Source organism: Thalassophryne amazonica, chromosome 11 (genome assembly GCF_902500255.1).
Source record: "Thalassophryne amazonica chromosome 11, fThaAma1.1, whole genome shotgun sequence".
Classification (NCBI taxonomy): domain Eukaryota; kingdom Metazoa; phylum Chordata; class Actinopteri; order Batrachoidiformes; family Batrachoididae; genus Thalassophryne; species Thalassophryne amazonica.
In genome coordinates this window covers 53,129,439-53,155,630 of record NC_047113.1, presented here as the reverse complement: position 1 = coordinate 53,155,630, position 26,192 = coordinate 53,129,439, and the positions used below count along the sequence as shown (strand labels likewise).

At 41.4% G+C, this 26,192-nt stretch overlaps 1 protein-coding gene across 13 annotated transcripts in view; it reads right to left on the bottom strand.

The window, feature by feature from the left end:
* map7d3 (MAP7 domain containing 3) overlaps positions 1–17,084 on the bottom strand; it is a 63,869-nt gene extending 46,785 nt beyond the window's left edge. For all 13 annotated transcript variants that reach the window (XM_034181701.1, XM_034181691.1, XM_034181692.1 and 10 more), the window contains exon 1: positions 16,935–17,084. In XM_034181701.1, coding sequence (XP_034037592.1) covers positions 16,935–16,980 — 46 coding nt within the window. In that variant the 5' untranslated portion in view covers positions 16,981–17,084. The remainder of the gene's footprint in view (positions 1–16,934) is intronic.
* Between the last annotated feature and the right edge of the window lie 9,108 nt (positions 17,085–26,192).

Sequence of the window (26,192 nt, the reverse complement as noted above, 5' to 3'; positions counted from 1 at the left end):
GTTTTGTTTTATTGGGGGGGGGGGGGGGGGGGATACCAGTCAGTATCTGGTGTGACCACCATTTGCCTCATGTAGTGCAACACATCTCCTTCGCATAGAGTTGAACAGAACACCTCTCCAACGTGCCAAAAGCCAGCGAATGTGAGCATTAGCCCACTCAAGTCGGTTACGACGATGAACTGGAGTCAGGTTGAGACCCCAATGAGGACGACAAGCATGCAGATGAGCTTCCCTGAGACGGTTTCTGACAGTTTCTGCAGAAATTCTTTGGTTATGCAAACCGATTGTTTCAGCAGCCGTCCGAGTGGCTGGTCTCAGACGATCTTGGAGGTGAACATGCTGGATGTGGAGGTCCTGGGCTGGTGTGGTTACACGTGGTCTGCGGTTGTGAGGCTGGTTGGATGTACTGCCAAATTCTCTGAAACGCCTTTGGAGACGGCTTATGGTAGAGAAATGAACATTCAATACACGAGCAACAGCTCTGGTTGACATTCCTGCTGTCAGCATGCCAACTGCACGCTCCCTCAAATCTTGCGACATCTGTGGCATTGTGCTGTGTGATAAAACTGCACCTTTCAGAGTGGCCTTTTATTGTGGGGCATGTCTAAGGCACACCTGTGCACTAATCATGGTGTCTAATCAGCATCTTGGTATGGCACACCTGTGAGGTGGGATGGATTATCTCAGCAAAGGAGAAGTGCTCACTATCACAGATTTAGACTGGTTTGTGAACAATATTTGAGGGAAATGGCGATACTGTGTATGTGGAAAAAGTTTTAGATCTTTGAGTTCATCTCATACAAAATGGGAGCAAAACCAAAAGTGTTGCGTTTATATTTTTGTTGAGTATACTCTGTTTTCGGACGTCTCCGTAACAGTTTGTTGCGAATGCCACATACTTTCAAACCAGTCACAGAAGTGCATAAAGTAATCCCGGTGGATCATCGGATGGTCTCTAACAGCCTAAACCTGAACTTATAATTTCGGTGAAACATGTCCTTTAATACAGTGATTCTCAACCGGGGTGCTGCGGCACCCTAGGGTGCCGTGATCGATCGTCAGGGGTGCCATGGGCAATTATCAAATATCACCATTATCGGGTGTATGTGCTGTAATAGTGTGGCAGATGGTGTAATGCTCTTTTATTCCAGTAGATGGCAGCAAAGCGCGCAGTAGCGCTGAGCCGTGCGCCGACAAGGAGGCGTGATCGCCATTTTAATTCTGGGCAAGTTAGTGATTTGTGTGCATAGAAGTTCACTTAGTCTCATCAAGAAACAGGTGGAATATGCCGGAAAGCTGCGCATGTTGGCAAAGTCACAAATGGAGGAACAAGGGAGACAATATTTCCTTCCATAAGTAAGTGGTTTTGGTTCTTCTTGTCACTTTGACCATGATATTTGGATGATAAACAGCTGTATGTCTCCTGCCGTACCTGTGTCGCCCGATGACACGGATCATTAATTTCACTTATGTCTAGTTGATATTTTCCACTGCTAGACCAATGTCTAGTTACAATTCTTGTCGTTAGTGACTAAAAATTGTTCAACAAGACTGGGGAGTTTTTTTTTTTTTTTTGCACCTTAAATAATGAGATTAATGACCCGCGCTGTGCTGCCACACACACAGAGATGTGCACACACACACACACACCGCTGACTTCATGAATGAAACTCGGTCAATAAAGGATAACTGTGTAAAAATATAATATATATAAATGTATTGTAATGGTTTTAGTACCCGCGCTGCGTTGAACAGCAGCTGCAGCTCAGCCGAGCAGCGTAGCTTATCAGTGCAGATCCGTGTAACTTTCAACACTAATATTTGTGAATGTGTATGTGTGTCAAAGTTTAATACTTTCCTGACATAATGTAATGTAATTTAATTTTACTGGCTCGATATCCAGGACAAAATGGCATTTTAACACGTATTTTGCGAGCATTTTTCTGAGTGTGTTCAGTCGCGAATCTCCATTGAAAATGCATTAACATCCGGGTACTTCGTCAATAGCCCGGTTAGGAGACGTCATGTCGCTGTCCATGAAGGGACATTTTCGTTTAGTGTGCAGCAATGGGACTGCGCTCTCTAGTTCTTATATACAGCTCCATGACTATAGTATACTATGTTACATCATATCTGTACCGCACGTCTTGCTAACGTGCTAACGCACCGTGTAGAGACAGTCGAGTTAGTGGTGAGTGACACGTGACACATGACAGTGGTGTGCCGCAGGATTTTGTAAATATAAAAAGGGTGCCGCGGCTCAAAAAAGGTTGAAAATCACTGCTTTAATAGCGAGTATCAGAGTCACAACATGCATCTTACTTTTGTCTTTCAAAGCGCAGACAAGACGATGAAAAATGGGCTGGTGGTTCATGCACTTTACAGAACAACTCATTCTGTTAAACAGTTAAAGATTTTTATTTTTTAACATTCGAAATCTTGATTATCGCTGCCTTTGTCCTTTCATGGGAAAATCTCTGGGTGTGTAAAAATACAAAAAGTGCTTTTGAGCACTACAAACAGAAAGTTCTGCCTGTTAAGAACTGACGAACATGACAAAAATAATCTGAACAGCTAGGCGGGCCAGCTTGCACAGTTTATTGCGGTACTGCTTTGTACAGTCAAATAAGATTACTAAGGTCAAACTCTGTAGCTAATATTCCACCAAGTTTGTCAGATCATTTTCCTTACAAACACCCTTTGCAAACCCCACTGATGAGAATGCCAAATAGTAATAGAATAAAGATGAAGCTTGTATCACCACTCTGAAGAAAAAGCTTTTACAATCAAGAGCACAATTATTCATTTTTATCATTGGCAGCAGAAATCAAAGTCAAAGTGCATTTACCAAAAGCTGGAGCAGCATAGTACTTTGTCACATGCCAAGAACTCTGTCATATGAGTCAATCATGAAGGTAACATGTTCTAGGTTTGACTCTAAACAAACAAGATTTGCCTTATGTCTCCTTTCTCACACCTGTGTTCTCTTGATATATCTCATGCAAGATTTTAAAAAGAACTGAAGTAGTGTTACCGAGCAACTGTTGCTAAGTGACGAACAGAGCAGCTGGACACGGATGACAAGTGGTCTCTTAGCCACACTTAGACTGATAAAGATGACGTGACTGAAATGAGCCGACTGATACCTAATTAAAGCAAAGGGAGCAGTACAGCTGACAAAAGCACGCTGTATACAAATTATTAAAATAATAGTTGCATTACATATATATATATATAATTCTAGAAACTCAGACAGCACTAAAATATCCATAAATATGGAATCATAAAATGGACTCATAAATACTGCATACCGTGTTATGTCATTTAAAAATCAATGATGAATCCTCAAGTAGCTTCTTAAAGCACTGGCTTCACAGAACATTGTGAATAATTTATTGGTGAACCTAAATATTAAGTTTCAGCAATGACCTTCATCGGACACACAACAGGATTTGGGCCTGCAGCTGGCAGACGCAGGCAAAATGCAATCTGTGCCTTTTCCAGGAAGTTAAGGCAACTAGGAAGCAGCAGATTAGATTTGTGTATGATAATATCTAGTTTACAAGCCGTTCCTGAGTGGAATCAGTATTATATATATATATACATACATATATACACACACACACACACACACATATACACATACATACATATACATATGAGGTCTGTTAGAAAACTATCCGACCTTTTTATTTTTTTTTAAGCTATATGGATTTGAATCATGTGTGCTTGCATCAACCAAGCTTGAACCTTCGTGCACGCACACACACACATATATACACACACAAATATACACACACACACACACACTCAACAAAAATATAAACGCAACACTTTTGGTTTTGCTCCCATTTTGTATGAGATGAACTCAAAGATCTAAAACTTTTTCCACATACACAATATCACCATTTCCCTCAAATATTGTTCACAAACCAGTCTAAATCTGTGATAGTGAGCACTTCTCCTTTGCTGAGATAATCCATCCCACCTCACAGGTGTGCCATATCAAGATGCTGATTAGACACCATGATTAGTGCACAGGTGTGCCTTAGACTGTCCACAATAAAAGGCCACTCTGAAAGGTGCAGTTTTATCACACAGCACAATGCCACAGATGTCGCAAGATTTGAGGGAGCGTGCAATTGGCATGCTGACAGCAGGAATGTCAACCAGAGCTGTTGCTCGTGTATTGAATGTTCATTTCTCTACCATGAACCGTCTCCAAAGGCGTTTCAGAGAATTTGGCAGTACATCCAACCACCCTCACAACCGCAGACCACGTGTAACCACACCAGCCCAGGACCTCCACATCCAGCATGTTCACCTCCAAGATCGTCTGAGACCAGCCACTCGGGCAGCTGCTGAAACAATCGGTTTGCATAACCAAAGAATTTCTGCACAAACTGTCAGAAACAGTCTCATGGAAGCTCATCTGCATGCTCGTCGTCCTCATCGGGGTCTTGACCTGACTCCAGTTCGTCGTTGTAACCGACTTGAGTGGGCAAATGCTCACATTCGCTGGTGTTTGGCATGTTGGAGAGGTGTTCTCTTCACGGATGAATCCCGGTTCACACTGTTCAGGGCAGATGGCAGACAGCGTGTGTGGCGTCGTGTGGGTGAGCGGTTTTCTGATGTCAATGTTGTGGATCGAGTGGCCCATGGTGGTGGTGGGGTTATGGTATGGGCAGGCGTCTGTTATGGATGAAGAACACAGGTGCATTTTATTGATGGCATTCTGAATGCACAGAGATACCGTGACGAGATCCTGAGGCCCACTGTTGTGCCATACATCCAAGAACATCACCTCATGTTGCAGCAGGATAATGCACGGCCCCATGTTACAATCTGTACACAATTCTTGGAAGCTAAAAATGTCCCAGTTCTTGCATGGCTGGCATACTCACCGGACATGTCACCCATTGAGCATGTTTGGGATGCTCTGGACCGGCATATACGACAGCGTGTACCAGTTCCTGCCAATAACCAGCAACTTCGCACAGCCATTTAAGAGGAGTGGACCAACATTCCACAGGCCACAATTGACAACCTGATCAACCTATGCGAAGGAGATGTGTTGCACTGCATGAGGCCAAAATGGTGGTCACACCAGATACTGACTGGTATCCCCCCCCCATAAAACAAAACTGCACCTTTCAGAGTGGCCTTTTATTGTGGACAGTCTAAGGCACACTTGTGCACTAATCATGGTGTCTAATCAGCATCTTGGTATGGCACACCTGTGAGGTGGGATGGATTATCTCAGCAAAGGAGAAGTGCTCACTATCACAGACTTAGACTGGTTTGTGAACAATATTTGAGGGAAATGGTGATATTGTGTATGTGGAAAAAGTTTTAGATCTTTGAGTTCATCTCATACAAAATGGGAGCAAAACCAAAAGTGTTGCGCTTATATTTTTGTTGAGTGTGTGTGTGTATATATATATATATATATATATATATATATATACACACACACACACACACACACACACACACACACACACACACACGAGGGCTGTCCATAAAGTATAGGTCTTTTTTATTTTTTTCAAAAACTATATGGATTTCATTCATATGTTTTTACATCAGACATGCTTGAACCCTCGTGCGCATGCGTGCGAAGTTGCTGAGAGACTGGCGCTTTGTTTGATCAAAATTTTTTCTAAACCTGTAAGACACATCGAAGTGGACACGGTTCGAAAAATTAAGCTGGTTTTCAGTGAAACTTAACGGCTGATGAGAGATTTTGAGGTGATACTGTCGCTTTAAGGACTTCCCACGGTGCAAGACGTCGCGCAGCGCTCTCAGGCGCCGTCGTCAGCCTGTTTCAAGCTGAAAACTTCCACATTTCAGGCTCTATTGATCCAGGACGTCGTGAGAGAACAGAGAAGTTTCAGAAGAAGTCAGTTTCAGCATTTTATCCGGATATTCCACTGTTAAAGGAGATTTTTTTTAATGAAAGACGTGCAGACGGGTCCGCGCGTCGGGCGCAGCCGGCGCGGTGGCACAGGAAAAACGCCTCCGTGTTGATAACCATTTGTAAAATCCAGGCGGCTTTTGATGGCTTTCAGTGGAGTGAGTATATGAGAAATTGTTTAACAGCTGGACATGTTCCAACTTGTCCTTAAGGCTTCCAACAGAGGTGTTTTTCCTGTGGCGGAGCGTCGCGGCGGCTGCGAGCCGACGCTGCAATCCGCCCGCACGTCTTTCATTAAACAAAATCTCCTTTAACAGTGGAATATCCGGATAAAATGCTGAAACCGACTTCTTCTGAAACTTCTCTGTTCTCTCACAACGTCCTGGATCAATAGAGCCTGAAATGTGGAGGTTTTCAGCTTGAAACAGGCTGATGACGGCGCCTGAGAGCGCTGCGCGACGTCTCGCTCCGTGGGAAGTCCTTAAAGCGACAGTATCACCTCAAAATCTCTCATCAGCCGTTAAAATTTTCACTGAAAACCAGCTTAATTTTTTGAACCGTGTCCACTTCGATGTGTCTCACAGGTTTAGAAAAAATTTTGATCAAACAAAGCGCCAGTCTCTCAGCAACTTCTCAGACAAAGGAATTCCGATGAGGGGCTGGACGACTCCTCCCACAAGGAGTGCTCACAGGCGAATGACGTCACCGACAGGCGTGGAAAAACTCACGCATGCGCACGAGGGTTCAAGCATGTCTGACGTTAAAACATATGAATGAAATCCATATAGTTTTTGAAAAAAATTAAAAGGACCTATACTTTATGGACAGACCTCATATATATACATACATATACATATATATATACATACATATACATATACATATATACATACATATACATATATATATACACACACACACACACACACACACACACACACACACACACACACACACACACACACACGAAGTCTATTAGAAAAGTATCCAACCTTATTTTTTTTTTTCAAAAACCATATGGATTTGAATCACGTGTGATTGCGTCAGACAAACTTGAACCCTCATGCGCATGCGTGAGTTTTTCCGCGCCTGTCGGTTGCGTCATTCGCCTGTGAGCAGGCTTTGAGTGAGGAGTGGTCCACCCCCTCGGCGGATTTTCATTGTCAGGAAATGGTGGAATGATTTGGGCTTTTTTTACATCAGAATTTTTTCAGGAACTGTTAGAGACTGGCAGCTGGAAACCATTCGAAAAATTTATCTGGCTTTCGGTGAAAATTTTACGGGCTTCAAAGAGAATAAGGACTGTTACTACAGCTTTAAGGACGCTCGGCGCGCCACGCTCCGTGCTGCCATCGAGAGCCACAAACCACCGGATCATTTCTAAACGGATGGCTCTGTGGATCCGAGACCGTCGTGTGCACTTTCTCTGGTTATCACAACAGCTGGACATCAGCCATTTTCTGGCAGATTTCACTTTTAACAATAGATTTTGTTATGGAAAGCCGAGCGGAGGCTTCACGTGTCACGACCGATTTGCTGATGGAGCGAGACAAAGGAACACCTCCGTTTTGGTCTCACAGGACGGCTTTGAGATGGCATTCAGACAGCTGTCGGTGGTTTTTCCATCGAGTGATTATCCGAGAAATTGTGGATGTGCCTGGACATGCCAGAACATGTCCCGTGAGGCTTCATCACGGTGTTGCTTTGCGCCATGCGGCACCGCCGCGACACGCGGAATTCCTCCGCACGTCTGTCTCAATGTGCCGAAAAAGTGCTGATGTCCACGTCTTTTCACAATTCCTGTGCTAGTCAGACGACATCCCGGATAAAACACAGCGTCCAGTTTGGAAATGAACGGCACATTCCACTGTTACAGGAGTTTTTGTCATGGAAAGAGGAGCGGAGGCTTTGCACGGTGCCGCATGGCGCAAAGCAATGCCGTGATGAAGCCTCACGGGACATGTTCTGGCATGTCCAGGCATATCCACAATTTCTCGGTTTATCACTCGATGGAAAAACCACCGACAGCTGTCTGAACGCCATCTCAAAGCCATCCTGTGAGACCAAAACGGAGGTGTTCCTTTGTCTCGCTCCATCAGCAAATCGGTCGTGACGCGCAAAGCCTCCGCTCGGCTTTCCATGACAAAATCTCTTGTTAAAAGTGAAATCTGCCGCAAAATGGCTGATATCCAGCTCTTGTGATAACCAGAGAAAGTGCACACGGCGGTCTCGGATCCACAGAGCCATCCGTTTAGAAATGATCCGGTGGTTTGTGGCTCTCGATGGCGGCACGGAGCGCGGCGCGCTGAGCGTCCTTAAAGCTGTCCTTAAAGCTATAGTAACAGTCCTTATTCTCTGTGAAGCCCGTAAAATTTTCACCGAAAGCCAGATAAATTTTTCGAATGGTTTCCAGCTGCCAGTCTCTAACAGTTTCTGAAAAAATTCTGATGTAAAAAAAGCCCAAATCATTCCGCCATTTCCTGACAATTAAAATCCGCCAAGGGGGTGGACCACTCCTTACTCAAAGCCTGCTCACAGGCGAATGACACAACCGACAGGTGTGGAAAAACTCACGCATGCGCACGAGGGTTCAAGCTTGTCTGACACAATCCCACATGATTCAAATCCATATGGTTTTTGAAAAAAATAATAAGGTCGGATACTTTTCTAATAGACCTTGTATATATATATATATATATATATATATATATATATATATATATATATATATATATATATATATATATACACACACACACACACACATACATACATACACACACACACAGATTGCTTAATCGCGCAGTCCTAGCTTGAACCAAAAACATTACCACAGAATTGAATAACACGTCTTCAGTTTACCTCCTTCACTGTTGCTCTGTGTTTTTGTGTGTGTGTGTGTGTGTGTGTGTGTGTGTGTGTGTGTGTGTGTGTGTGTGTGTGTGTGTGTGTGTGTGTGGTGTGTGTGTGTGTGTGTGTGTGTGTGTGTGTGTGTGTGTGTGTGTGTGGCTGAAATCTGAGCCCCACCTGTGGTGAAACTTACACAGGAAATGGGCGCAGCAGCACAGCCAAAGATGACAACAAAATATCCATTTTTTCCCCCCATTCATTCCACATAGACACTGTGACTAAAATGCTCAGGCACTGCAATAATATTAATGAAAACCATGTACTTTATTCTACTCTGGAATCGTGTTAGTGAAATTCCTGTGTAAGCAAACATATGTAAACACAGCAGGCAATATCTAGTGAAGAAAAATTAAGGTCATGCTCATATATTACAGGGCCAGATGCAAGTGCCAATTATTTTTATTTTTGACAAAATTGTCATTTTTTAAATTGCTCAAATTAAAAAATGCCAAAGAAAGCTTTTTCAAATGTTTTGTCAACCAATAGAGTCTACAATTCTAAGACTTAAGCTAAAGTGACATAACAGCAAAAGCCTCAAATTTTCATTCTGAGAAGCTATGCATCCATCAAACACAATTAAAGGAGCCTTACATGTAACTGACCAATCCTGGTAATGGACAAACAATTACTTCTAGTATATATATATATATATATATATATATATATATATATATATTTTTTTTTTTTTTTTTTTTTTTTATGTCAGTTGCATGGAGTTTTGACTCTTTCAGGGCTTTCTCAACTATTGAGCAGGTAAAAGCTGCGGGCAGGCCTGAATTTTTCAGAAAGTATGTTTAGAAAATAAAAGGAAATTTAAACCACAAGAGTCAAGCACTTAAAATTCTGAGATGGTTTTTAATTACAATTTTTACCGCCTCCGCTTAAAATCTGCCAAAATCAGCATTGAGATAAAACATGATGACAGACTTGTGTGGAAATTGCATATTTGAAAACAAATGTTTTCTGTTCTAATCATCTGTGTGTGTACACATACTGTAACATAATCCATCAGTTAATTTAAAGCTTCAAGCAGAATAGATGTGGAGCATGTGAGCTAGAGGAGCAAAACTAAGTGAAATGACCTACGAAACTATGAATGTGGCTGGTTCATTTCCTCTTTTGGTTAAATTCAACCAGTTCAGGCATATTTGCCATGCTTTTAATTCTGCAAAAGCAATGGCTGTATCAAAATATTCTTACAGTGTGACTTGAAAGTGTAATTCCCTTCTTTCTCTTTCTGTAGATAATTACTGTCACAATCTCCTCTGACTGACGGATGCAAAAGCTTACAGATTTACAAAAATTCAAAACATCCTTCCTCTTAGAGTCAAAGGCAGAATATCAACGTATCACATCACGACAAAATGTGTGGATACTTTTACCAAACCACAAAACTGGGTGGATGCAAATTCCAGATTCTAACGGTGGTACAGAAAAGTACAATACATAGGAGTGAAATTAACATGACAAATTACTTCTTGCCAAAGGTAATATACATTCCTACACCCATGCTGGTTTAGTTCAAAGTATCATACAATAAAACACACCAATCCAACTGCAGCCCAGGTCTTAACAAATGGCATCCATACATACTCCCTGGCAGATACACTAAGCATTACTGTGTGTCTACCAGGTGATTAGAACCAAACTAACAAAAACCTCTTCTGCTGTACATAAGCAGCACAACACAACATATGTGAAAATCAAAGCATGATGCCTTGACTCTTTCTGGGCCGAGCACACCAAAACAAATCAAATGATTAATGATGCTTGTATCTTTAGTCATTGCTATATCTACATTTGGTAGGAGCAAGGTATATTTTACAGCTGGGTGCATCAGGACCAACACAGAACATCCATCCATCCATTTTCTATACCCGTTTACTCCAATTAAGGGTCATGGGGAGCTGGAGCCTATCCCAACAGCCATGGGGCATAAGGCAGGCTACACCTTGGACAGGAAGTCAGTCCATCGCAGGGCCACATATAGACAAACAAATGCATTTACACCTGTACGTACACCTATGGACAATTTTAAAGTTTCCAAGCTGGCGTACCTGAAGGGAACCCATGCAAACACGGGGAGAAGATGCAAATTCCACACAGAAAGGATGCAGGCGGGAAGCAATGCCACAACCTTCTTTGCTGTGAGGCACCAATGCTAACCACTAAGCCACTGCACTGGCCGAACCTGGAACATATACCACCAAACAAGCTAAAAGCCATAAACAATTTTTTCTTTTCTTCTCTTGCACATTGCAAGTGCCCGATGGCTCCAGATCTTTAACACATTTGTCCCCTCACAGTGTTCTTAATTTCATAGGTGCATTCTGAATACCATTCTCAGATGGCACTTTGAATTTATTTCAGTTCAGCATGTGGAGCATTTCTCCAGCTTGATGTTGAGTTCACTCATTCACAACATGGCTCTCTTGTGCTCTCTTTCTCCCATTATTCCTTTACAAAGGCTGCCACATACACCATTGGACTGTCAAAAATAATCAGAAACTGGCACTTTGACATGGAAAACACATCAAATATGATTGCCACTCCCATGTCGCCACAACTATGCAAATCAAATTTGATGAATAGTACTGGTGGAATGAGATGACTGCTTCCCAGCACGATAACTGCCATGATTCTTGGGTGTCAGTTAGGATTAAGGAAGCCATAAATATGACGATGATTGAGGCCTTTGGGGTTAGTAATCTTATCAAAGAAACTGTAGGTTATGATGTCAATTTGGGAGAGGGTAAAGATACATAGATAGATAGGTAGATATATACTTTTAATGTCCCTGTGGGGAAATTTGTCTTGGACTTGTCAGAAATCATGACCCATACAGAGATACAGAACAAGACATAAACAGTTAATAAAAAGTAAAAAGAATAAAAACAAATAAATAAATAGATAAAAAACATACAAATACTAAGACCTCCTACTGAACCTGATTGTTAGCGGTGTTCGTTATGATATGTGTTAAGGACTGTGATTGATATAGGAACAAAAGAGTTTCTATATCTATTCAGTCTGCAGTGGGGGACTCTGAAATGCCTGCCCGATGGTAGCGACTCATATTGCGTGTGCAGGACATGGGAGGGGTCAGAAAGAATTCTGTCTGCTTGCTTCATCACGCACTGACCAAAAATTGACTGAGGATTGTTATACTGTTTCAAACCAATGATTTTCATTGCTGTGAGGACAAGGTAGTTTAATTTTGATCTTAGGGATACAGGAAGGTTCCCAAACCAATTGGTTATACCATATCTTATAATGCTTTCCAGAACTGCCTGATAAAACAGTAACATAATTTTTTGGTCGACTCCATGAAAACGCAAACATCGCAGAAAATAGAGTCGATTCAAGCAGGAACACAAAGAAAAGGTGAAAATGTGCAAAAGAAAAAATACAGCACAAATTAAGCAGTGTAACTAAAATATTAAGAAGCTGGTTTACACACTAATGTCATACATTACAATTTAAAAATGCATTTAAATAAAATTTGTATAAGTAGTATTAAGCAGATAATAAATGTATTGATATTGTGATACGTACAGATTATCGTGCATCCAATGATATTTATTGGGTTTTGAGAAATTATACACAGCCCTATTAGAAACTGAATGAGTGCAAGAACACTAATGAGGGAAGCCACAAACGTTTGAGGCAACTCTAAAGCAGTTATACGCTTTTGTGGACAGGACTAGAGAACGTGGACAAAGTGCAACTTTTGTCTGTTGTACCGACAATCTCAGCTTCATGGTGGAGTGGAACACAAAGATTTTAATACAAGCAAACAGATCACATCTAGGCTTACATTTTCCATTTGTTTTCAGGCACAACTGTAGCAAAAATTTCACTTCTTCTTTTGAAGATAGTCCTTGTCTGTGCCACCATGAAGCTGCATAACTGGTGATGCAACAGATAAAATTGTAGTATGCATAGTTTCACCAGTAACAGTAATATAAGCCTGATGTCCTTACCTTCCCTAACAAGTCTTTCTTGCACAGTTACTCAGTTTTGGAGACCTGTCTACCCCAGACAGATTTAACATACTGTATTTCTTATTGACTTGTGTAAAAGTCCAAGACATCTTCAGTAACTTGGAAAGTTCATGTGTACATTCCTTGCTTTGTTTAAAGTTACAGTTGCCACAAACATAGCTGCAAAAGTGATGAACTGTATCAGCAATAATTCTTATATACAATCTACCGATAGCAACGGAAAATGAAGGGACTGTGTATTTACAAAATGCAAAAATTCATAACTGATTACTGCAATATTTTGGTGAAACCTTTTAAATTAAAGCTGAAAGTTTACACTAAAAATACATCTTGATGATTTCCTTGTGTCACAATTCAAATCCTTACAGACCTGACTGTTGGTTAAGGTTATCATTAGGGTCAGTGTGGGCTAGGGATGGGAACTGAAGAGATTTTAATTGAGATTGATAGCATTATCAGAATCAGAATTTAATTTATTGCCAAGTAAGTTCTCACATACAAGGAATTCGATCTTGTGTCATTGGTGCATAAACAACAATAAAAGAAAATACTTCTGTAAGAAGTAATAGGTGCATAAACAACAATAAAAAGAGGAGGAAAAAATATTTCTGCAAGAAGTTATGTATTCTGATTCCCACTACGATTCTTTATAGAGTCCTGATCAATTTTCTGTGTGGAGAAATGTAGACCCATACAAGTTTTCAGCATCAATGCTGCCATTTTCCTTGTTGCTAGATGCACAGTTTGGGGTTATGACACCTGGGGCCTGTACTACGAAGCGGGGTTACTGGCTTATCAGGGTAACTTCGGGAGTAAGTTTATGACGTGTGGAGTAATTTCCCGGTTAACCCGTACTACAAAAGGTGGATAGGTTTTGATCGAGGTATGCTGCCATGGCAATTTATGCTGTATGCCAAACCTGCTCCGAGCAGGTTATGTTCTCGGTTAGCTTGAGGTTCGCTTAACCACTCCCTTTATAAGTACCGTCTATCCACCTTCAATCACTCCGAAGACAATGCCGGCCTACCTGGATGATCCGTTTGATATTGGGGCACAAATTGTGAGGGGCTCTCTTCGTAGGGCGAGGGTTTTTAAAGACCGCCAGAATCTGCTGACATACCCGGGCGATATTCTCTATGAAAGATATAGATTCTCAGCCGAGGGAATTCGTTATCTTTTTCAGCTGATCGGGCCAGAAGTCTGTAACATCACCCATCGTACACTGTAAGAAAAGACTGTTTTTACAGGAAAACGCTGGCAGCTGCGGTCACCAGGGAATTCCTGTAAAAAAAATACAGCAGATAAATGTACAAAAAAAGAGAGCTCTTGTTTGCAGATTTAACAGTTCTTTTAATGTGAGTCAGCCGTGGCTCATTCACTGTAAATCCATATACATATTATGTCTGTAATGTTATCTACTGTGCTGCTGTATGTTTACAGGAATTCCCTGGTAACCACAGCTGCCAGCGTTTTCCTGTTAAAAACAAGTCATTTTTTACAGTGTAGCAATGCCCCGATGATCGAACAGATAATGTGCCTTGTGCCTATTGTGCCAGTGGACAATTTATGTATTCCATCGGTGATGCTGAACATCTGAGCAAGAATACTGTATGTCGTATGATTCGCAAGGTAGTACTTGCTCTATCTAAACTGTTGGATGCATTTGTCGTTTTCCCTGGCCATTTATCCGCAATGCAAATCAAAGAAGGGTTTTATGCAAGCATGGGCAATTGCTAATATCAAAACAGGTCTAATGCATGTCCATTAATTAGGCGAAGTGGGGCTTATCAAGCTATGAATATAAACCTACCGTTCTGAAGGATGTTATATTTCATCTTCACCTGCTGCCAGGTGCGTTTGGCACTGCTATTGCATCTGAAATATTGACAGGATTAGGGATAGCAATCATACAGTCAAGGTAGCCTATTTAAGAAACATTAAATTAACCTAACATTTATTAGTAGGCCTATGCCCACTTCTGAATCGTGTTGCATCTGGGCGTAATTAATGAAAGAAGGTCATTTTTTTTTTTTTACACATATTAGACATTCCACAGGTTAATCAACTGTAACAGATTTGGGGAACAACTGAATTGTCCGTACGCATTTACCCGATCAGCAATACGTTGCCAACAAGCCTGTCTTGCTTTATTGGCTGACGATGTGTTTGATTTTCCCCTTAACATTAATTTAAATTCCTCGTAGCTCCGCATAATAATCGTGTATTCTTCTTCGGTAAAGTAAGGTGACCGCGCCATCATTGAAAAATGGTGACGTGCTGCAACCTGCCCCTTTTATGTGAACGCGCACAAACTCCAATTAGGTTAACACAGGTTCAACAAATCAACATCTTATTCAGCGTCGTAGTACCAATTAACACCACTTGAGAAAACCAGGTTTTGTCAACCCCGGTTTAAGAGGTTGACCCTGGGTTACATCTGAGTAAGTTAACCCCGCTTCGTAGTACAGGCCCCTGATCACATGAAGCATGAGTTCTTGCAGCAGTGAACTGTCAGATAAACATAGTAGCAATGGCATGAGAAATCAACATCTGTGGTATACACTTCTGATGGATTGAAAAATTTGGAGTAGGTGCTTGATTCCCATCCACGCAGTGGGCCTGAGTGATTACCTGATACCAGCTCACCAGCAGCTCCAATGAGCTGGCATCACTGCAGTTAATACCAGAATACCATCCTAATGTAAGGCTGCCAGCAAGAAAAAGTGCAGGAACAACAACTGGCATGGGATATATCTAGGTCTGGATCAATAGCATTCTGTGTTACACAGTTGTGAATCTCACGCCGTCTCGTGGTCCGTGACTCACGAGAAAGGTCGGTTTCAGAAGAGTTCCAGTGTCAGGAGCTCAGCACTCAGTGTAAACTTGTGAAGTATGGACAATAAAACAACACTGGGGCACAGCAAAAGCCCATCACAGGTGCTACACCTCCTCTAGATAACCATCTCACCATGGGGGAGTGTATAATCATCATAATAGCCTGTGAACTCGCTAAATTAACACCATCCACATCCTCGCTTTGCCAATTTTTACATGCACTTAGAGACAGCGGAACTCTGCTGGCACCAAGGTGCATTCAGGGAAGCGCAGGCAGCCGCCAGGGGCATTATGGGAAACACCAAATAGTACTAATTGTCAGAACAGCAAAGCCAACCAGAAACATGATTAAACTGCATGCCTTTATGCAATTAATGAAGTAAACACAACTCAGTGGCTGGGCCTTAATTAAATTTCCGTATTAATTAATGTCGGCTTGATTCGGACTGACACTTCTGGAATGATTATGCTTACGAAATTCATATGAAACACAGCGGCTTTTCTTGCATATGCAGTGTTATCATACCATCAATGCTCTATGTTCACTATGTTCAGTGTGAACTTCTGCTTTATCTGAAAATGCAGGTCACACATTGTTATAGTTACCACCCCATGGAAAGTGGAGGGGGTTATGGGTTATGGCATATGGCAGACCAACTGTCCACCGCTGAATATAGCACAATTAACAGAAAGAACGCTTAAAATGCTTCACTTTGAAGAGGAAGTTGAAAACAATCTGCTGATCTGTGGGCGTCAACTAGATTACAAACGCATGAAGAGAAAGGCACTGAGCTCTTCCTGATAGATTAGAACCTATCTACAATAACCGAGTGGTAAATAATGTTAACTTAAACAATGACAAGTCAGTCAGATACAACAGGTTTAATGGATTTCATTAAGCTGCCGAGTGGAAATATGTGAACTGAACAGATTTAATCTTACTTATTATACAGCGTTAGCGTTACTTTAGCTAGCTTTAAAATTAACTACATTAATAAATTATGGAAGCCAACTTAACTTCTCACTCAGTCATCGACGTAATTAAAATGCGCTTGATGTGGATTCAGTCTTGGTCATAGAGTTTAATTCACATAAAGTAGCAGTTTTCTCCACTGTCACGGACAGCTAACTAGCCAAAGATGCTGGTTGACCGCGCTAACACGTTCAAATGAACCGGCTCGCGGCGAACAACACAAAGTCATAACAACAATTTAACAGACACTCGCTCCTCCCCCAAAAAATATTACTTAGGTCAAAACTTTCCTTACCCATTTGGGCTCGTAAGACTTTGAGAGTCCCTGTGCACTCCGCCATTTCTCTGAAGTTTTCCGTGTCTATTTTTTTTTTCCTCTCTCTCTCTCTCTCTCTTCCTAAACGCGGGGCGCGCAGCCGGCAGGACACGGACACCGCGGGGACGTGGACATCAAAGAAGAAAAGAAAACAAGAGATCTCACTCCGTTCATTTCCATCAACCAACAACAGACCGGAAAGATTCACGTTTATTGTTATTTTGTATGTGGGCGCGCGCGCGCGCAGGTTGTCTATTCAAATTCTAGCAAAAGTCTAACTTATCTATTTTAACTTTTGAATATAACAATGCCGATAACTTTGAGAAATGGTGCATTTCCTGTTTGTATGTTGATGCATTTTTGTTCAATAGAGATTAAAAAGGAAAGTTTAAAACCACTCCAGCAAAATTTTACTTTAAACAAAAAACTTAAAATAAGGATCTTTATGTTTTTTTTGTTATTGTTTGTTTGCTTGTGTCTTTTTTTCCAAAGCATACCTGGAGTCTCTTAAAACAAATATATATATATATATATATATATATATATATATATATATATATATATATATATATATATATATTTTTTTTTTTTTTTTTTTTTTTTTTTTTTTTTTTTTTTTTTTACTGTTATGTGGGGGGGCAAATGTCACTTGCACTGCAAAAAATAAAGAACAGGATTCAGTTTGGTGTTGGCATATCAAATTAAAATGACGTTGAACAAAGAAATAAATTAGTTAATATATTTGGTTGCTGTCATTTGATGGTTAACTTCACACTGTTTAAGGTTATTATCAGTAACTATCTAACTTGGTAGGAGGTGGCGATAGAGTGAGGTAACATTCCGGTGTGTTTTGCAAAGATAACCACAAACTAATTCTATTCTTTCTTAAATTTAAATAAAAGCAATGTTATTGAATTAAGTGTCGAAGCTTGAAGAATAGTGCAAGGATACAGAAATTGTGTGTGTGTGTGTGTGTGTGTGTGTGTGTGTGTGTGTGTGTGTGTGTGTGTGTGTGTGTGTGTGTGTTGGGAGGGGTGGTCCCAGAAAAACGTCTTCAAAATAAAAGTTTTGAAAATCCCCCCCCCCGCCCCAAAAAAAGGGATTGAGTTGATAATAAGCACTTTTTTGTCATTCGGGTCTATGTTTTGATTGATATGTTTTATATTATTGATTATAGTATTTCATATTGTTTTCAAAAACAGTTTATCATCATCATATTAAAATAAAGGGATTCCTAAACAGGCTATTGGAAGAGACTCAGACAAAATTAAACAACATTGTATTTGAAACACAGTACTCCACCTCCGGAATACAGTTTATTTAAACTTGAACTCCCAGCAAATATAAGATTTTATTAATCTTATGTACTTACTGAAACGTTGTACAAACAGTGGGAAATTTGTTGGTGTTAGCAAACAAATAAACAAAAAACGGATTTTAGCTAAAATTTTCTGTGTTGTGAAGTTAATCTCAGTCGCAAGGAACACTGACAGCATGCGTTTCACACTAAAAGTATTTGCTGGCATTAAACGTTTTATTGTGAAATGGTACGAGGAACATGAACTGATGTTTCAAAATAAAGGCTTTAAAAATTAATTCCCAAAATGTTCATAATAAAGGATACACATCATCACGCCATGCACAAGCCATATCCGAAAGTTGAGGCTGATCTGACAAATAGTCAGAGAGATATGCAAACTATACCTACTCGCACTCACACAGACGTTTCTTAAAACAATGGACGCATTTAATCGTAATGTTTAATTTATGGCTGTCATCTGCAAAACCACTGCTATTAAAGAGGCTTCATTGCAAAAACTGTTTTTATTCACCTTTTATAGTGAAATGTGACAGTTTTCTTGTTAAACATCTTCTATAGCTATATGTCTTTGCATTTTAAAACACCCTGATGTAAAACAATTTAGGCTGACACAGCTTGTTTTAGACCTTTTGCTACATATGTCACGAAAATGAACTGTGAGACACGCCCACCCACTAAGGCACGCCCACGTGATTGCACAAACGGGCTATTTCTCAAGGTGTGGTGACGTTTATTGCAACAATACAAATTTTGAGCATGTTTTCTCTGATATTGTGTATGTGGTGCATTGTAACAGTTGTGCGCAGAGGAATGCGACATAACTCAAATTCAAAGTTCAAATTTCAAATTTGTTCACACAGTTCATTTGTTCACACTCATTTGGTGCACAGTGCTGATGTCAACATGTGCAGCCATGGAGACTGTGCTCACAATGGACTACTCGTTACTTTCTTATTGAGACCAAATAAAAATAAATAAATTGAATGTACTAATTTTTAGGAGGACAACCATGGAGAAATGTTACCTTTCAGGTGCGGCTAAAAGATTCAAGATTAGTTTATTGCCATGTGTAGTTAAAAAAAAAAAAAAAAAAACACATAGGAAATGGTTGTGCAAAAAGCTCAGACATTATCTGCTCAATAGACGATCTCCAAAGAAGCAGCAGAGGACACGAGACGAGCTTATTTTGACAGCGCCCCTAGCGTTCACACAAATATACTATTAAATTGAAAGCGATTAATACGATAACAATACAATTTACACATAATGAAAATCACAAACTACCATTAATGGCTCGATAATGCAAACCAGAGAGCACTTGCATGCTATAAAGCAATTTTACTTGAGATTTATTTATTATTATTTTTTTTAAGATTGTGAGAGTGATCAGATAAGCATTAAGAAAACAAACTTTACTGGGGCAAAACTTTAAAATTTTTCATCATATGCTCTTGGGCTTGAAATGCGAAAAACTTTGAATTCAACACCTTACCAGGCTGAACATGCAGGCGAATCCACAAAATTAGAGATCCAAAACACAAGTTGACATGCTCTTCGAAAAAAGAGACAAACACATTTTCTTAGATGTCTGTGTTCCTTCTCTGTCTGTGAACACTGACTCCTCTATTTGTGTCTCACATGCTTCAGCCAGAGGGCTTCTCATCTGTTTTACACGGTAAACAGGAAATAAGGCCACACGTAGAGTTCAGTCACCTGAATACTGTGTGATCTAACTCTCCAAATGCCTTCAGTCACACTGCTTACACTTAAAATATCTACTTTTTAAAAAACATTTATTCAAGATAAACTCAACATTCCTCATACAAAGTACACCCATAGACAATACAGGGGAAATAATGACAGTGGTATGTAGTTTTCATGTTGTTCTTCACTCATTGACTACAGCTCGGTGTATCCTCGCTACAACGTCAGGCCTGGGCAGCAGGGCAGCAGCCTGGGCAAGCTGAGGCAGCAGTGTGTAGGTGGAGGTGCGCAGATACTGAAAAAGGTCCTGGAAGCCTTGCAGATGAAAGATGACCTGAGGCGGGACTCCCAAAGACCGTCCCAGTCTCCTCAATGTGTTTCTGTTGTCAACAGAGTCAAGCAGCAGGGACAAGTCCTGCACAGCGTCATACTCGAGCATCTCAATACTCTGACCTGCATCAAAAAAAAAAAAAAAAAAAAATCAAATGAACACAAGCACTGGCAGCAGCAGGGCCTAAAAGCTTCTACAAGCCCTATGATGGTCGTTTAGAGTTGTGTGTGTGTGTATATATATATATATATATATATACCTTGAGCCACATCCCATATTTTCTGCAGCTTTTGCTCCATCTGGTGTTGACAATGGAAAAGCGCAGAGGATTATTACAGATTCATAATTCTCAAAAACAGCCATTTCATGAGTTTTCTTAGAGAAATTCATGCAGAAAAAGAGAAGTTGGCTGGATGACCATCATAGATTTCCATGAAACTTTCCAGAAGTGAAGAACAATCACAAAAACTTGGACCCATAACGTTTTTTCATTCCATAAAACATCCTGAACAACTTTAGACAATTTTTTAAAATGATCCACTTTTGGCCATGCTTGCCGTCTCTACATTGAAATATAGAGTAAAAAAGCCGATTTTGAAAGCGAATGTTCTCAATTCTCGACTCTTGTATTGCTCTTCCCTGTGTACCAGAATTTAGGAAATATATTTTTCTAAATGTTTTAAGTGTCTGTAGCGTGGCATATTGCAGTGTAAATTAGCAAAGTGACCTTTTCTGAGGGAATGTCAAATTCCCCAGTTGCTGTCTTTAATGAGGTGTCTCAGAGAAAATCACACGGGGGTGCCTAGATGACCGACTCCGATTTTGATGAAAATTTCACCATATACCCTTCAAGTAATGGCAAAGTTAGTTTTTTCATCAGGCTAAATTTTACTTGACTTTTGGTCAGTTCAAAATTTGATGTCAAAATGGCCTCAGATTGTGTTACATTAAAATATAGCAAAAATGACCAACTTTGACATATTGGTTCTCAATTCTCGACTGGAAGATAGAAAAAGTGAGCGTGATTCCTCATACGGGGTGCCATTGACCTTCAAAAACTACCATTTGTCCTGTGGCATATTTTCTTATATTTCTGTAATTGACACTTTTTGAATCCTGTATAGTGCAGCAGATAAGAGAATATTTAGAGCAGAATCTTACAAATGGTGATACAAGCATCAAATTCAGCACAAATACTCCTTAGACATTACTCTTTTGAAATAACCGATTAGCCACCTGAATTTTCAATAGGCAGCCAGATAGGGGTCAATTGAAGAATTACACAGGGGTCAAACTTTTAAAATGCTCCAATCATATTTAAAACTATCCATCCATCCATCCCTCCATTTTCTTCCGCTTCATCCAGAGTCGGGTCACAGGGGCAGCAGCTCAAGCAAAGCCGCCCAGACCTCCCAATCTGCACACACCTCCCCCAGCTCCTCCGGGGGAACCCCGAGGCGTTCCCAAGCCAGCTGCGAGACGCTGTCCCTGCAACGTGTCCTGGGACTTCCCCGGGGCCTCCTCCCGATGGGACGTGTCTGGAAAACACCTATCCAGCGAGGCGTCCAGGGGGCATCCGAAAAAGATGCCCGAGCCACCTCAGCTGGCTCCTTTCGACGTGGAGGAGCAGCGGTTCGACTCCGAGCTCCTCCGGAGTGACCAAGCTCCTCACCCTATCTCTAAGGGAGCACCCAGCCACCCTGCGGAGGAAACACATCTCGCCACTTGTACTCGCAATCTTGTTCTTTCGGTCATGAGCCGCCAAATCTCATGAATATAGGTGAGAGTCGGAACGTAGATCAATTGGTAAATCGAGAGCTTTGCCCCCCTACTCAGCTCTCTCTTCACCATGACGGTCCGATACAGTGACCGCATCACGGCAGACGCTGCACCGATTCGTCTGTCGATCTCACGCTCCATCTGTCCCTCACTCGTGAACAAGACCCCGAGATACTTAAACTCCTCCATTTGAGGCAAGGACACTCCACCGACCTGAAGAGGGTAAGGCACCTTTTTCCGGTTGAGAACCATGGCCTCGGATTTGGAGGTGCTGATTTTCATCTGGGACGCTTCACACTCGGCTGCAAACCGCCCCAGAGCATGCTGAAGGTCCTGATTTGACAAAGCCAACAGAACCACATCGTCCGCAAACAGCAGAGATGAGATTCTGTGGTTCCCAAACCGGACCCCCTCTACACCCTGGCTGCGCCTAGAAATTCTGTCCATAAAGGTAATGAACAGAACCGGTGACAAAGGGCAGCCCTGGTGGAGGCCAACGTGCACTGGAAACAGGCTTGACTTACTACCGGGCAATGCCAACCAAGCTCCTGCTGTGGTCGTACAGGGACCGGATAGCCCTTAGCAAAGGACCCCGGACCCCGTACTCCTGGAGCACCCCCCCCACAGGGCGTTCCGAGGGACACGTCGAAAGCCTTCTCCAGATCCACAGAGCACATGTGGACTGGTTGGGCGAACTCCCATGAACCCTCAAGCACCCGATGGAGGGTGTAGAGCTGGTCCAGTGTGCCGCGACCGGGATGAAAACCACACTGCTCCTCCTGAATCCGAGGTTCGACTATCGGTCAAATTCTCCTCTCCAGTACTCTGGAATAGACCTTACCTGGGAGGCTGAGGAGGGTGATCCCCCTGTAATTGGAGCACACCCTCCGGTCCCCCTTCTTAAACAGAGGGACCACCACACCGGTATGCCAATCCAGAGGCATTGTCCCTGACCACCACGCAATGTTGCAGAGGCGTGTCAACCAAGACATTCCCACAACATCCTACCCTCAGTAACAGCATTGAAGATGAGTCATGGCTGGGTCTTCCAGCATGACAATGACCCCAAACACACAGCCAGGGCAACTAAGGAGGGGCTCCAGAAGAAGAATTTCAAGGTCCTGGAGTGGTCTGGCCAGTCTCCAAACCTGAACTCAATAGAAAATCTTTGGAGGGAGCTGAAACTCCAAACCTGAAATATCTAGAGAAGATCTGTATGGAGGAGTGGACCAAAATCCCTGCTGCAGTGTGTGCAAACCTGGTGAAAAACTACAGGAAACGTTTGAACTCTGTAATTGCAAACAAAGGCTACTGTACCAAATATTAACATTGATTTTCACAGGTGTTGAAATACTTATTTGCAGCAGTAACATACAAATAAATTATTTAAAAAATCATACATTGTGATTTCCTGATTTTTTATTTATTTTTTTTTTTTTTTAGATTATGTCTCTCACAATGGACATGCACCTAAGATGAAAATTTCAGACCCCTCCATGATTTCTAAGTGGGAGAACTTGCAAAATCGCAGGGTGTTCAAATACTTATTTTCCTCACTGTATGTAATATGTTTAACTAGGGCAGGGTTTTGCTGTTTGTCCAGCATTGATTCACATGGCACCATAGATCTAATATGAGACTTTGGGTCACATGCCACTGTAGGTGTAACTCACCCTATGAGACATTGATTCAGGTGGTGTTGAAAGTCTAATTGACCCTTTGAGACATTGATTCAGGTGGTGCAGTAGGTTTAATTGATGCTTTGAGGCATTTGATTGACATGGTCTTGTTGGTCTAACCCACTGTTTGAGGCATTGATTCAGTAGGTCTAATTGACATTTTGAGGCATTGATTCAGGTGGTGCTATAGGTCTAACTGATGCTTTGAGGCATTGGTTTACATGGTCTTGTTGACCTAACCCACCCTTTGAGGACTGCCTGTGGCCCACCCAAATCTTCAATCACACTTTTGTTTGACACAGGAGACTAAGATGAAATACACATTATGTTTAACTAGGTCAGATAAATAAAGAATCATTTAAATCCTATGACTTTATATACTTATTATTCAGAGGAGAAGAAAGAGTCAATATATGCACTGGGAACTAATTAAAGGAACTAGAGACAGCTGAGGTCAATTAGGATGACTGGATACAACTGAACAGACACACACACAGGAAGAAAGCTAAAAACCACACAAGGGGAAGGTTATCACAAAAATAAAACAGGAAGTGCACAGGTAAGACAGAACTGTATGAATATCTGTCTGGTTCCCCTACAGACTGTGTGGGTGCATCTCAGAGTGCAAACCATTTCAGTGAGCACGCCTCACAAACTAAGTCGGACTGTGATATATGTGACCTTTGTCTAAAACAAGCCATTTCAGGCTAAACTGTTGGCTCTGCCTTGCAGGTGTTACATACACAGTCACTGAATAGAACAGTACAGTTTAGCATGTTAAACATGGAATTGTACTTGCTGTACCCAAAAGGTGCACAATAAGTCCCCTTTAATGTGTTTTAATGTTTAGCATATCAAATCAAAATGTTTTTTTTTTTCCCTTAAACAATAGGCCAACTCCTTCTTTTAGCTCTTTTAACAAATTCATGTACTTTTGGGCTTCAGTGGCTTGCTGCACAATTGGGGATCAAACCATGGACTCTTTAGGTTAGTTAGCAACCTGCTTATCCAACTGAGTACCATACAGTACCAGCTGCCATAACACAGTGCTCCTTTCCTGTCTGATGATGCTGCTTTGTACATGCTCATAGACTCTTATGAAACTGTACCTCCTCTATGGAGTAGCAGCTCCTTCCCTGCTCCTCCTGTGGAATGCCCTCTTGATTCTGACCAGGCGGCTTAATATTGGTGGTGACGTTAATCACAATAGAGGTAGGAGGCAACTCCTCATGTCCGATGATGTTTAGGCTTCTAAATACAGAGAGCAAGTTAACAACGGTGCCAGAATTAAGTACAGAAAATGAGGAATATAGTTACCTTTGGGGATCATCAGTTGGAGCAGATGTCTGTGAATGCATCTTTGAAGGTGAGTACGGAGTATCCGTGGCAGGGAAAAGTCCTTCAGGTCCAGAACAGTACTCAGGAACCTGCTCTGGACATTCCAAGTGAATCCTGGTTTAATGAAGTAACATACAGAAAGGTACAAAGGAAGAAGTAGCGCGAATGTAACTTACTGAATCTCTGTGCTGTGAGGAATGAAGCCCAGAGGAGCAGAGCAATCAGGAAAACCAACAAAGCTGTTGCTGAGCTGATCAGAATCAGCGAAAAGGTTTCCTCATTTGCCACTTTTAGTTAATGGAAAAACTGAAATCATTACTAAATACAGGAGCTCAGACAAAAGCACTGATGTTTAATGTTTGACATTTACTCACTCTGCTCTTTGGGTTCTTTGAAAGTTCCTTTGGATGCAGTGACAGCTATTTCTGTGTGTGGAGAACAGTTGATATCATCTTTGGAAATCTCAAATAACTTAAAAAATCTACATCTACACTCCAGTGTGGTTCAGCCTCTGGTTTATGATGAATGATGATGATCATACCTGGTTCAGAGCGTTGAGCTGTGAAAGAGAAACATTGCTTATGGATTGCACCACGGGTTTGACAAGGCACACAAGGCAGATCAGCTTCTCCGGCCATACTCCTGAGTTCATAATACCTGTAACATACATACATAACCATGTACAAATATGTGTTAACAACAACAAAAATGAAAACAAAACAATGGTTCATGTGGCACTGTAGATCTAACACTTCCTTTGAGGCATTGGTTCACCAATTGCACTGTAGGTCTAACTCAACCTTTGAGGCAATGGTTCACATGGCATTGTAGGTGTAACTCACCCTATGAGACATTGGTTCAAGTGGTGCCGTAGGGATAACTCAACCCTTGAGGTATTGGTTCACCTGGAACTGTAGGCCTAACTCACCCTTTGAGGCAGTTCCTCAGGTGGCATTCTCAGTCTATCTCACCCTTTGAGGTATTGATTCAGGTTTTGCTGTTAGTCTAACTCAGCCTTTGGGACACCGATTCACATGGCACCATAGATCTAACTCCTCCTTTGAGGCTTTGGGTCACATGCCACT